At 38.8% G+C, this 14424-nt stretch overlaps 1 protein-coding gene across 1 annotated transcript in view; it reads right to left on the reverse strand.

Annotated features, from left to right (window-relative positions):
* cdc73 (cell division cycle 73, Paf1/RNA polymerase II complex component, homolog (S. cerevisiae)) overlaps nt 1-14424 on the reverse strand; it is a 169630-nt gene that overhangs the window by 107260 nt on the left and 47946 nt on the right. Inside the window, exons 7-8 of the mRNA XM_048602051.1 lie at nt 12954-13170; nt 156-254 (exon numbers count right to left, since the gene is read on the reverse strand). Coding sequence (XP_048458008.1) covers nt 156-254; nt 12954-13170 — 316 coding nt within the window. The remainder of the gene's footprint in view (nt 1-155; nt 255-12953; nt 13171-14424) is intronic.

The following is a 14424-nucleotide window of genomic DNA, read 5'->3' on the forward strand; positions in this document are numbered from 1 at the left end:
GTTTTAACATTTCAAATTCCTGAGCTAACTACTTGGAAGACCTGTCCAATTTGGATTTGGGACTAAATAATTTGATTTGGCCCCTCTTTCAAATATCATTATAATGATCTGTCATATTTTTAAAACAGCAAAAGATAATTTGTGTTTGTTCTTACCGGTTGTATTACATTTTGTGGGGGTCTCTGTTCTGGTGCTCGTCCTTCTTCCCGAGCTTTTACTGATTGTAAAATTGCAAATATGTTCTTGGAAAAATTCTGAGGGATGGAAGCAATACAATCAGCAGTGCAACACTCAAGTACACATGGAATACAATGGTACAGCATGCAATTTCGTACAAAACTGGTATCTGCAACCTTGATAAAAAATGTTATGATTATGCACAATTGAGAATTAAACTGAACTTCATTACCTTTCAGAATGTTGTATACTACCAGCTTAAATGCAAAAGCATGCTAGAATTTAGGCAACACTTCTTTGAACAGATCTTTAACTTAAAGCAATTCATTAGAAACACAAAGCTGGCATATACAGCTGCTGGATAAAGAAATACATTAATAAGTGCATAAAATTGCTCAGCAATTAAGGACATTCATAATCATTGTAGGAGCGTCTGTATGATGAGGTAGTGCTAATCATAGTGAGCGCAAGGAGATTAGATGCATCTACTTCTGAGAGGGTAACCTCAGAAGAAAACCAGACTCAAATGAAATGAGTTCAATACAACAGTCCGAAAACAATTAAATAGTTGAAGACCAAGGTTAAGTCCGGGGAAAAAAAGAACAGCAATCTACACGCAAGTAGTTCAGAGATTTTCAAGGTCACAAAAAAAAAAACCACCTGTTCACACCTTTAAACACAACAGTCAATTACCTAGCTTTAGTCAATTTTACTCACCTTAAGCACAAGAATTATGTTGCTTTTAGAAACTAGACAGACATAGAAACAAACTGACATTATATATTTACAAGAATATCTCAGGGACATGAGAAAATGTCTAATGATCAATATCTACTGTACAACTAGCTATTTACAATCAAATTAAGACACCAATTATAATTTATATTGCTTTTATGTATGATAAGCAGTGGAATTTGTTTAATATTTTGTTTCAGAGCAGTGAAATTGCTGATGTTAATTTTATATTGGATCTCAATGGCTCACAACCATTTACTTTTTTTTATCTTAACAATATGTGGTAGAACTAAAATCAGTTTGACTAGGAAAGTGCATAATTGAAGTCTTCTCACACAGCCCACAATTATCCTTGCTCAACTATCAAACACTAATTTAAGGCAAATTTATCACCTTTAAAAGAAATTGAAAATACTATGATTCATGATTCCAGTTGGTAGACTCAATTTATAATTGCATCTCAACCTAAGTTATCAATGACGCCACAAAGATGATCATCATCTGCTCATATTAAAAAGTGATCCAAGTAAGATAATGGCAATAGAAATCACAATATCAATGAAAAATATTAGCTATCCAATAATCAAACTCAGCTTCAGCACAAGGTTCAGAAAAAGTGGAGGCTAAGAGCCAATAATGCATTTTTAAGCAGCTAACAAAGAAATGAGAGAACTTAAATTAATTGGAATGTTAAAAAGTCCTTAAACAGGGGACAATTGGAAGACTTTTTTTGAATTCTGAGCATGAGGATGAATACATTCTGGATCAGCAGCAGTAAAAATACAAATATGATCCTAAATGAATTAACAAAACAAAAGAACAATCACTACAAGTCCTGCAGGGAAAAATATGAGACTCATGAGCATAAGTACATGAACATACGTGAGCACATTAAAAGGATGACTTTGCCTGGGTTGCAGAGCTTTAGTTATAAAGAGAGATTGGATAGATTGGAGCAGAGGATGCTGGGAGGACAATATGACCACAGGAGCACAGAGCGAAAGATCAATATTTAAAAAATAAATCCAGTTAAATCAAAATTTATCAGTATTTTAACAGTGCAAGAATGGAAAAGACTAAAAAAATCCCAACAGAGCTGGAACTTACGATAAATTAATATACTTGATGATCACTGGTACAATGTCAGCATTTCTCATTTTTGTGTCCTGCCTAATATAAAAGATTACTTTTGTGACTAAGTTTAAGATTCAAGTTACCCCTCATGTTTCTAAACTCCAAATGCTTGGAAACAAATCCAACCTGTCCAACCTATCCGGTCCTAATAAGTTGTGAAGAGGACATAAGGCGGCTCCAAAAAGATATAAATAGGTTAAGTGGGTGGGCAAAGATGTGGCAAATGGATAATAACATGGCAAAATGTGAAATTGTCAAATTTGACAGGAGTAGAAAAGAAAAAATATCTAAATGGTGAGAGATTGCAGAGTTCGAAGATGCAGAGGATCTTTAATCATATAAAATTACAGAAACCCTACAGGGTGGCAGCAGGCCATTTGGCCCATCCAGTCCACAACCGTGCAAACAGCATCTTACCCAGACCTAATGCCCTACCCTATCCCTGTAACCCTATGGGCAATTTAGCATGGCCAATCCACCTAAGCTGCACATCTTTGGACTGTGGGAGGAAACAAGTGCATGTGCAAACTCCACACTGACAGTTGACTGAGAGCAGAATCGAACCCGGGTCCCTGGTGCCTTGAGGCAACAGTGCTAACTAATGAGCCATTGTGCCGACCCATGTGGGTGTCCTCCCACATAAATCTCAAAACGGCTAATACGCAGGTAAGCAAGTAATTAGAAAAGCTAATAAAATGTTATCATTTATTGTAGGTGAGACTGAATACTGAAGTAAGAGTTCTAACCATAAAAATGACCCCCAGCTTCCAGATGCCCGCCACTTCAACAAACCATCATGTTGCCATGCCAACATTTCTGTCTCAGACCTCCGGCGGAGCTCAACACAAGCTGGATGAACAATACCACAGCTTCCAGCTAAGTTACTGCTGTCAGCACTCGGCATTAAGTTTAACAATTTAGGTCTTGTTCTGTACGGGTTGCTCCCACAACAGCCAACCCATTTTCAACTATCCATGCTTCCTGTTAGCGCCCATTCAGCAGTTACTTCTCTCCTGCTTACTATCACCAACCCCGCTCATCATCAGCATAAATGCCACCGTTTCCCAGTTGCTTTCAGTTCTGATGAAGAGTTACTTGACTCCAAACATTAACTCTGCTCTTCTCTCCGCAGATGCTGCCAGATCTACCCAGTTACTCTGGCTTTATTTATTTTTCTTTCTGATCATCAGTATCTGCAGTTCTTCCTATTATTTCATTAAAGTAAGGAGGTTATGCATCAGTCATACAAAATACTGGTGTGACGGCATATGGATTAGTGTGTACTGTATTGTTCACCTCATTTAAAGACGTAGATGCACTGCAAGAAGTTCGGACAAGGTTTTCCAGACTAATACTTGGATTGTCTTATGGAGAAAGATTGGACTGGCTAGGTTGTATTTGCTGGAGTTTAGATGGGTGAGGGGTGATTAAAACATAAAAGATCCTGAGGGCTCTTGACAGGGTGAATGTGGACGTTTCCTCCAATGAGAAAATCTAGAACTTGGACCATTGTTTAAATAAAGGGGGACACCCCTTAAACAATTGATGAGGCAAAATTCTCCTGAGGGCTGCGAGTCTTTGGAACGCTCTTCCTGAAAAGTGCTCTTTTCTTAAGTGCTTTTCCAGCTTCACATTAAAAGCATTTATTCTAATTACAACTATCATAGAATCATAGAATCCCTACAGTGCAGAAAGAGGCCATTTGGCCCATAGAGTCTGCACCAACCCTCCCAAGAGCATCCCACCCAGAACTACCCCGTCTACCATATCTTATCCATATAGCCTACACATCCCCAGACGTTAATTTAGCAATTTGGGCAATTTAGCATGGCCAATCGACCTAATCTGCACTTCTTTGGACTGTGGGAGGTAACCGGAGCACCCAGTGGAAACCCACACAGACAAGGTGAGAACATGCTAACTCCACACAGATCGTCACCCAAGACTGGGATCGAACCAGTTGACGGGCACTATGAGACAACAGTTGTAACTACTGAGCCACTATACCTGTTCTGAATTTTTTATGCCATTTATTACAGACTCTCATATTCATCACTCTACTTTTCAATATCCCACTGGTGCAATTTTATAGCTACCATTATAGAGACGAGCTTTCAAATCGTGAATTATTAATAGAATTTAAATGCTACCAGCTTCCACGATAGAACTTGGACCGATGTCCCAAAAGATTACCCTGGGCATCTGGATTACAAGTTCTGTGCCTTTACCACTGTATTACCATCTGCCTCCTGTACGTGTTCAAACTCCCTTATTATCATAAAAAATTCTCATCAGGTCTCCCATAAACCTTGTTTCTTTTTCAAACTAAAATAAATGCTCCAGCCTGTTCATCCTTTCCTGTTAGATTCAAGCATTGGGAGGTTTTAACATCCTTTTAAACCTTTTCACATTATATCCAGTGTGTCTACAAATAATTTGGACACAAGAAACTCTCACTGAACTTCAAAAGCAAATGGGACAAGGGTCAATTCAAGTTTAACCTAACTTTTCTGATTTCTATTCTGCTCTAAATTTCCATGCTTGGTTTGTATTTGAGTTGTAAAAGGGCCACTTCAGGTTGCACCCAGAATGTCAGCTCGACTTTTCCTTTTCTATTTCAGATCTCCAGCATTCACAATTCTGTGCTTGATTTAACATCCGCAATTTCTGTATGTTTTCCAATGCTGTAGTTACTCAGTTGCAGTAGGTCAAGAGAAAGTCAACTGACCTAAATGTTTCATAATTATGAACCAAACCTGAATCTGACTCAATGCTGCCAATTCTCTGGTATTTCCGACATTCCCAAAGCAGCTGGAACCCCAGACACTGGTCTAAATATTCTGAGGAGGGGCAATCGCCGTCAGGTTGCTGCTCTACTCCTACTTCTTTCGATTGAGTGCTCTACGTTTCAAGTCAGAAATTCTGATCATGACTCCTGCAGAACTGTAGAGCATACCTTAAGTCTAACGAGTCCATCACAGTGCAAGATAATCAGGGGAAGGCAAACCATGCCCCTTTTTCATGACAGAAGTTGGTGTATTCTGTGATTTAGATGTCAAGCAACATAGCCAGAGACTTTGACAGTTCCTGTGAAGAGGTAAGTATGTAAGGTACGAGAAATGTTGAGGTGCCAGGTACATACATGTAGGCCAGCCCAGATGAGGACAGCAGATTTCCTTGCCTGAAGGACATTAGTGAGACCCGCCAAGTGCTAGGACCCCAGATATTCACAACATATATTAAAAATGTTTTAGAAGAAACTAAATGTGATATCTTCAAGTTTGCAGATGACACAAAGCTGGATAGGAAGGTGAACCATGAACAGGATGCAGCGATGTTTCAGTTTGATTTAGATAAGTTGAGTGAGTGGGCAAATGCATAAATAAAGGTTAAATATAATGGGATTTATCGTAAAGTTATCCACTTTGTTAAGAAAAACAACAAGGCAGATTATTACCTGAATAACAATGGATTGGGAAAGGGAGAGGTGCAATGAGACCTGGGCATCTTTGTACATTAGTTACTGAAAGTATGATACAGGCACAGCAAGTAGTGAAGAAGGCAGGCGTTATGTTGATCTTCATAGCAAAAGAATTCGAGTGCAGGAGCAGGGATACCTTGCTGCAATTGTTACAGGGCCTTAGTGAGGCCACACTCTGTAGTATTGTGTACTCTTTTGGTCTCCTTATTGGAGGACGGATGTTCAGACTTAGGAGGGTTCAGAAAAGATTTAAGGATGTTGCTGGGACTAGAGGGTTTCAGTTATAAGCAGAGGCTGGATCAGCTGGGACATTTTTCACTGGAGCATAGGAGGTTGAGGGATGATATTATAGGGGATTCTAAAATCGTGAGGGGCACAGATAGGGTTAATAGCAAAGGTCTTTACCCTAGTTAAGGGAGTTCAAAACTAGTGGGCATTTTTTAAGGCGAGAGGAGAAAGATTTAAAAGGGACCTGAGGGGCAAAATTTTCACATAATGTGTGGTTCGCATGTGGAGTGAACTGCCCAATGAGCTGGCAGATGCAGGTACAGTTACAACATTTAAAAGGCATTTGGACAGGTACATGAATAGGTAAGGTTTAGAGGGTGTCAGGTCAGGGTCTAGTGAAGATAGGGGATCTAAGGAGTCTGGGGGAGATGCAGTTGGAGATTCACAGAGTCCCTACAGTGTGGAAACAGGCCATTCGGCCCAACAAGTCCACACCGCCCCTCCAAAGTGCATCCCACTCAGACCCATTCCCCTACATTTCCCATGTCTAACCCACCTAACCTAAACATCCCTGGACACTATGGGTAATTTAGCATGGCAAATCCATATACCCTGCACATCTTTGGATCGTGGGAGGAATCCGGAGCACCCAGAGGAAACCCACACAGACAGTTGCCCGAGGGCGGAATAGAACCTGGGTCCCTGGTTCTGAGAGGCAGCAGTGCTAACCACTGAGCCACCATGTGGGTTAAGTTGAGGAGTCAGTTTAATACTTACCCAGAGTTAGGTTAGGTTTCTCATTATCAACTGTCCTGGGTAACTATTCATATAATTGCAATACAATCCACTGAACGAGTTGAGGAGGAGTTAATTTGACAGGTTACTGATAAAGCAGAGGAGTGAGGAGATAGGTTGGCTCTAAACAGGCTAAATAGCTTCCGTGACTCAATTAAAAAGGACTTGATGAAAAGAAGTTATAGAAAAATTTAAGAAAAATTTTTCTGTAGAACAGTCTAGGCCCGAAACGTCAGCCTTCCTGCTCCTCTGATGCTGCTTGGCCTGCTGTGTTCATCCAGCTCTACACCTTGTTATCTCGAGCAATTACTATGCTTGCTTTAACCTCACCATATATGTGTACCACTAAGATATTTCCAGGTTATCGTTTGCTATGTAATACAAACAATGCATTTTCAATATACAGATAATCAAATGACAGCACACTATTCCATCTCCACTTCATTACCCTGCATTTTGACACCAACCTCGCCAAAATCATAGTAAATATGTTGTGATAAAATAGTAAAGCTAAACTTGAATTCCAAACAGAACAAAAAAAGGGAAAACATTTACCACTAAATTTATTTTTATATTAAAAATTACGGACTGAGTAATTCCAGTGATGGTATTCTATTTAACAACTTGGTAAGGCCAGTAGAATCAGCCAGAAAAAATGAGAAAGGCAAAAGGATAAATGCATGCATTTCTAACAGAATGAAGAGGAAAAATAAGCAAAGCATCTTCTATCCTGCCAAAACTCTCCATGTTCTTTCATTCTCCTTCATAATCCTATCAAAACATTTAGGCATTGTATTATTGTTTAAAATGCTTCCAAGTTTGTTGAAACATACAAACCTGGTGATTAATCATTGATAGATTCAGAGAATAGACCTGAACCATAGGTGATTTAGTGACAGGAAAAAAGCAGCTCAGTTGGGTATAAGAACACTTCTGGATATATAAAAATATACATAAAAAGAACTCTAAGCAGCCCAATACAGGAAAACTGAAAACCTCAGTAAAGCAGACATTGCAGCAGGTGCATTCTTGTACAGTAAATTCAGTGCATGCAGCACACTGAAAAATTCACTTAACACATTAACTCCAAAGCCTGTAGATGGCACTCCAAAGATCTCATAGCTCTATTTTTAGAATAAGGAAATTTAATCCTTTGATTACGCAAAATGACTTGAATTCCTTTGAAATTTAAGGGTGAGAGCAAAAGGAATCATTTCACTCAAATCACACAAATCTTTGTTTTGCAGTCGTTTGATCAAAAATACGTCAGATTTTGAATCTTATGAATACAGCACACGAGTAGAAAAGTTCAGAGTGCTTTCTTTAGTCCGACAACTTAGCATTTCCAAATTCCCACCCCTGTTTAACCTGATAATTCAGCCCTGTGCACTGATCAGTGTAAAATTTCATGCACCTTTGTTCCACTTACCCTTCTGTTCAACTAATTTTGCTTGTCCTAAGGTATCTTTTCAGACTCCACCTTTTCTCCCAGTCTAGTGTTTTCAGCAAACGTGACTAAATTGTACAGGCCCCACTGAAACCTACCTCTAAAAATAAAGAAATTAATTGTAACATTCCAGAAATCTCAGTTACTTATACTGGGTGTCTAACAGCAGTGCTGCGCCTAAATCTTTCAATATAATCTAGCTTATTGCATTATTCAAATAAATTCAGGAACTTCACATGGGGTTATGCAAGTGAGCAGGAGATGGTGGTATGAACGCATGTTAAAGCAACATAATAAAAAAAGAAGTGTACATTATCACCGTTCAGTGTAAAATTCATCCATATTTACACAAAACATTAGCAGGAAATTCAAAGCTGATACACTTTTGTATCAAAATTCATTAGAACACACCAACAACTGGGCATAAAAAAGTCACCGCTTCTCATCACTTCTAGAAATTTGTCAATTGAATTGTAATAAGCCCAAATCTTCCAGTCAGTCATTTTCTGGGTCTTAAACTGCTTCTTTCCAATTCTAGCTGATGCGGAAATGGGCCATCACAAACTTTCAAGGGCAAGCCCCATAAGTGCAGGAGAATCAATAGGTGAGGACACAGCTTTCTTCTGTTTTTAAGTGGTACATGCTTTCATATTCAGGTGGAATTTCAAAGGTGTCAAGCCTTGTAATAATTAAGTATGATCAGGCCTGGACAGGAGCCCCAAATACACAGACTTATGCTTAGATTTCACTGCTCTGGACGTTGGAGGATTTGGATCGTGGACTTAATTTTAGTAGAGAACAGAAAAAAAACTCAGTTTAGTGAAGACTGTATCTTTTTATCTCGATTTTTTTTTTAAACACAGTGCTCTCTCAACTCCAGCCTGCTTCTATCCATCAGCAGCAAATAAAGCCATGAGTAAGTTGGGAACATCAATACCATCAGACTAAAATGGGCCAACAGCTGTCACCCTACCTACTTTTTCAATTTATTTCCATAACAATGAAGATCTTTTACTCTTGTAAATTGACTTGATAAAATCAGTAGCAGATAGCCGCAAATGGGCATTTCCCTGGAATACTTCCAGTTTTTACAAGGATATCTCTATTATGTGTTGTGAAATTTCAGCAAGGAAACCAAAACAATTAAGTTTTTCAGCTGTTTGAGCTGTTTACATTATCCAAAAATATTGCACAATTTACTGCAATGATAATGCAATTCAAGGACCAAAGATATCTCGTATTCAAACTCAAACTTCTGCAATTTATTACCATCTGTTGCTCCATCTACATTCAGTTCAGTTGACAGGGGTAACCTATAGTGTTTTCAGCTACATGACAAATTTTGTTTTAAATTTAAATCAAATGTTTAGTAAATGCTGCTGAAAACTAATAAGCTACAGAAGCCAGTGCCCAACAAATAGAATAATCACCTCAAAGCATTCTTAAAATTGACCTCCTGCTCCCTAATCTCCAGCGACTACTTCCAGTAGTGTCTAAGAACATTCAACAACATTCTGTAAAATTCTTAAGCATTTTCTCCATCACTGGGACTAAAAGTCTGTAAATCCCAGACTCTCATTACTTTCTGCAGATCAGAACAGCATTTGCTATCCCTCAGGCTTCATGTATAACCAGTGCGTACTTCCTCAAAAATAAAGTCTTCTTTCACAAGTGTCCTCATATTTTTTTGCCCATTACAGGGTGAACACCATGCAGACTAAGTGACACAAACATTTAATTTTTGACTTTATATGATCAATATCCATTAGAAATTCTTGCAATTGAAACCTGATTTATTAAATCCATTTTTCACAACAGTCATCTGGTAATCTTCCGCAATATTTCTATTAAGTAGCATTTTAAAATAATATATTGTTGCTGCAAAAAAAAAAACTTTTGTATTACACTCATCTGAAAAGAACTTCAACCCAAATGCATGTAAGCCCAACAAAGAATTGGGAGGACCCTGACTTTGAGCCAAATGATTGCTAGACCATTTCTGAGGAAATTATGAGTCAAATATTACTGTGAATGTGGAGCTAAATTCAGACCAGACTAGTTAGTTTGGCTGATTGTTGTAAAAACCAATTAATTGTAGTTTCACGGCAGCATTACTGAAACGCGTTTTAGGTTCCAAATGTATTAACTGAACTTAGATTCCTTTGGCTGCTGTTGTGACATTTGAACTCATGTCCCTAGGGCCTGGGCCTTTGAAGTATATTTGTCTACATTAGCACCATGCCTTCCTCGCTCTGATTTGCAAAATGGTTGAGCGAGTTGCTACAACCAAAGTTGTGCAAGTTTGCCACAACTATTTACAATCTATACTATAAACTTGGATGAAGAGACTGACTGTATTGTAGTTGAAGCTATTGATGATTCAAAGTAAGTGAGGAAAGCTTGTTGTAAGCAAATACAAAATAGAGTGTGTAGAAGGGTTAAGATGTGTTCAACGAATGAGAAAAAATTGGCAGTTGAAATGTAATGTCGGAAAACGTGGTTGTTCACTTTGGCAGGATACGGAATATTATCTAAATGGAGAGAGATACTGAATCATGCTGTAATAATACTGTAATAATAACTGTAGATAAATCACAAAAGGTAAGCATGCAGGTATAGCAACTAATTACACAAGAACATAAGAACTGGGAGAGGTAGATTGCAATTCAGCTCCTCGAGCATACTCTGCCACTTGACACGATTGCGGTTGATCTCACCTCAGCCTCAACTCCATTTTCCTGCCCACAATCCACAAGGCTCCATTCCGTACTAATTAAAAATCCATCTAATTCAGAATCATACAGCACAGAAACAGACTCTTTGGTCCAACCAGTCCATGCCGACCGCAATTCCAAACTAAACTAGTCCCTCCTGCCTGCATTTGCCTATATCCCTCCAAACACTTCTTACTCATGTACCTGTCCAATTGTCTTTTAAACATTGTAACTGTACCTGCATCCACCAATTCTACTAGCTGTTCATTCCACACATGAACCATTCTTGTTTAAAAAAAATTGCCCCCATGTCTTTTTTGAAATCTCTCCTCTCGCCTTAAAATATGCCCTCAGTCTTGAAATCCCCCACACTAGGGAAAAGGCACTGCTATTCACCTTATCTATACCCTTCATGGTTTTATAAATCTTTAGAAGGTCACTTCTTAACCTCCTATGCTCCAGTGAAAAAAGTCCCAGCCTATCCAACCTCTCCTTATAACTCAAACCCTCCATTCCTGGCAACATCCTGATAAGTCTCTTCTGAACCTTCTCCAGTTCAATAATATCTTTCCACTAACAGGGTGACCAGAACTGGACACTACTCCAGGAGAGGCTTCACCAACGTCTTGTACAACCGCTATATGACATTCCAACTCCTATATTCAAACGTCTGAACATTGTCGATGTTCTCGCATCACTGCACTTTGGGGTAGTGAAATTCACAGATTCATAACCCTCATGGCTGTTTTATATCTGTTACCCTTTAACCTAAAACTATGACCTCTTGTTCTAGATTGCCCCACATGAGGAAATTTCTTCTCTACATCTACTCTGCCAATTACGAAGGCAAATGGATTTTTTTCCTGACTTATCTAGAGTATCACCATAGAGTTTTGATCTCCTTACTTACGAATGGAGTGTACTTGCAATGAAAGCAGTTCAGAGAAGGCTCACTAGCTGATCCTTGGAATGCAGGAGTTGTCTAATGAGGAAAGGTTGAGCAATCTGGACGTATACTCATTGCAGTTTAAAAGAATGAGAAGTAAAATGGCACAGAGATGTAGGGAAAAATTCCAGAGATTTGGTGTCAAGGTAATTGAATTGATAGCAATCAGTAGTGGTGCAATTAAAATTGGGGGCCTACCAGAGGCCAGAATTAAAATGGTGCAGATGTTGGAGCATTATCTATCAGTAGGAGATTAAACAGACAGGAAGGGGCAAGGCTAGAGAAGAATTTGAAAACTGGGAGGAGAATTTTAAAATCAAGACACTGCTTGGCTGGGAGCTATTTTAAGTCAGCAATCACAGGGGTGGTAGGGGAACGTGACTTGCTTCAAGTTAATACACGAGTAGCAGAATTATAGTTGACCTCAAATTTAGGGAAGGTAGAACATGGGAGAGCAGCCAGATATGTATTGGAACAGTACTAGCATTAGCAAATGGGCTGTGAGTGGGCTAAAGTCTGAAATAACTCTGGAGAGACTGGTATCCTGTCACCGAGTCACCTTTTATTTACATGTGGAGAGTCTTTGCCACCGATCCAGCTTCATTACAGCCAGCTCGCAGAGTGAACAGAACCTCTGACACTCCTTGTTACGTCTGTCAGCTGGGGCTTCGTGATTGGAGCTGCTAACCTGGTCCAATCAGGGAACTCATTCTATTGTGTCCACCTGGCTGACCTTGCTACAATCACCACAGTCATGGAGCCAAAAATATGCAGTCTCAGTAATGCCATGAATAAAAGAACTGCAATTCACTTTGGGATCAAACGTGACACCAAAACTGCAAACAGATCAACTTAAGCTTAGACCGTTGTCAGGGAGGGGGATGGAATCAGTATTCAGTGGATGGAGTTTGGAATAAAACAATGGATCGGTCTTCCCAATATTCAATTGAATGAAATCTCTGCTCATCCAGTATTGGATGTTGGATCAGCAGTCTGATAATTTAGCAACAACTGAGGAAAGGTGGTGATGAGGTAGACCTGGGTGACACTGTGCCTTTGGGTGATGTCACCGAGGGGCAGTATGTAGGTGAGAAATAGGAGGGGTCCAAGGATTGTTCTTTTGTGTACTCAGAGGTAACAGTGTGGGAGCAGGATGAGAAGCAGCTGCAAGTGGTCACAGTTGGTAGAAAAGATTGAAACCAGAGTCAGAAGATGACAACAGATGGATGATAACAGAGGGGCACTGGAAGAGAAAAAAAACTAAGCAAGAAGGTAGCTTCATTCAGTTGAACTCACCTTTCCAGTGCTTTGGAGAATGGTAGTTCTTGTTCGCCATACTCTCTCTCTGCTGACAATATCTCTGGTTACGTCTACTTCAGAATCTACAAAACTTCTTTGCTTTAAAGCTGCAATGTCGTCATCCAGATCTGTCTTGATAGTGGAACGTTTCTTTGCCATAATTTTGGCTTTAATAGCAGCAATCTTTTCCACAGACATCGCCTCTGACAATGACCTGTAATCCCAAAATATTAAAGCTAAAAACGGTTTCCATGTAAAATATACTGCCTACAAGTTAATAATCCAAACTGACTGAAAATTGTGCCGTCACATTTCCTGAGAAGAAATTTACTGCTAAAATTCCTTCAATAAAATTACAACAATTTGAAAATACATCTATGAGACAGATGCCAACAGTCATATTTGGAATGGGCACAAGTAAACTGAACTCTATTTTTTTTTTAAAACGTAAAAGAATAAATGCACTTCAATTTATGTAGCTCTTGCCAAAACACTTCACTGTCAATGTATTACACTTTGAGATGTTGTCACTGCTGTTCTATAGACAGAGTGTTTAGGAAAGCTCAGAGTAGATTATAGTTGGTCCAGGAATGCATCTTCACTAAAATATTATGGAGATAAAGAATACCCAAAACTGAATGTTTAAGGAATAACCCCTGGAATTCAAACAAGAAGAAGAAGAATGATCAACACATAGCACAGTCTTTTTAAAGTTTTTAGATTCTCACTTATTTTGAAACTAAGTGCTAATATACAAATGAAGCTATTCAATTTTTAAATGCAATAATGGTGTAACCTGGAAAAAAAGTGCTAATAGTGTCCAACCAACTTTCCCATCTCTCCTTTAACAATTTTCATTCCTTCAACTCAATCAAATTCCTCGTTAATGTTCTAAAAATAGAAGGTACTAGAGAAACTCAGCATCTGAGAGAAAAACAAGCGTTAACATTGAGTCCAATATTTCTTCTCCTCCTCCTTAATGTTTTTACTTCTTCATAACTATGACTATCAATTCAACCATCATAATCCAGTTCAACCTGAGAGTGACATCCATATCAAGTAGAAAATTCAATCCTCAATCTGTTCACTTTCAAAGTCAATTGCAAATCGACAATGTCTTGCAAATCAGACAAAGCTAGGTGTGTAATTAATAACATTTTTGAAACAAAAGCGAAGCAGGGATGGGAGAAAAAATGCAAAAGAAAGTACACAGGTATACAAGACAGTTGTAGGCTATGTGCATAACAGGAGAATGCAATAACCAAGATGGAGAAAGATAATAAGTTGAAAATAGAACAAAACTGAAGGATCAGAATGTGTGTAGCACTAAGCCAAATCTGCCACAAGGTGGCAGAGAAAGCACACTTTTTAGTAATTCTAGATAATAGATTAAAATCAACATTAATTTAGAGCTAACAAGGTGTAGAACTGGATGAACACAGCAGGCCAAGCAGCATCGGAGGAGCAG

The sequence above is a fragment of the Rhincodon typus genome, chromosome 10 (genome assembly GCF_021869965.1).
Source record: "Rhincodon typus isolate 14 chromosome 10, sRhiTyp1.1, whole genome shotgun sequence".
Taxonomy (NCBI): Eukaryota; Metazoa; Chordata; class Chondrichthyes; order Orectolobiformes; family Rhincodontidae; genus Rhincodon; species Rhincodon typus.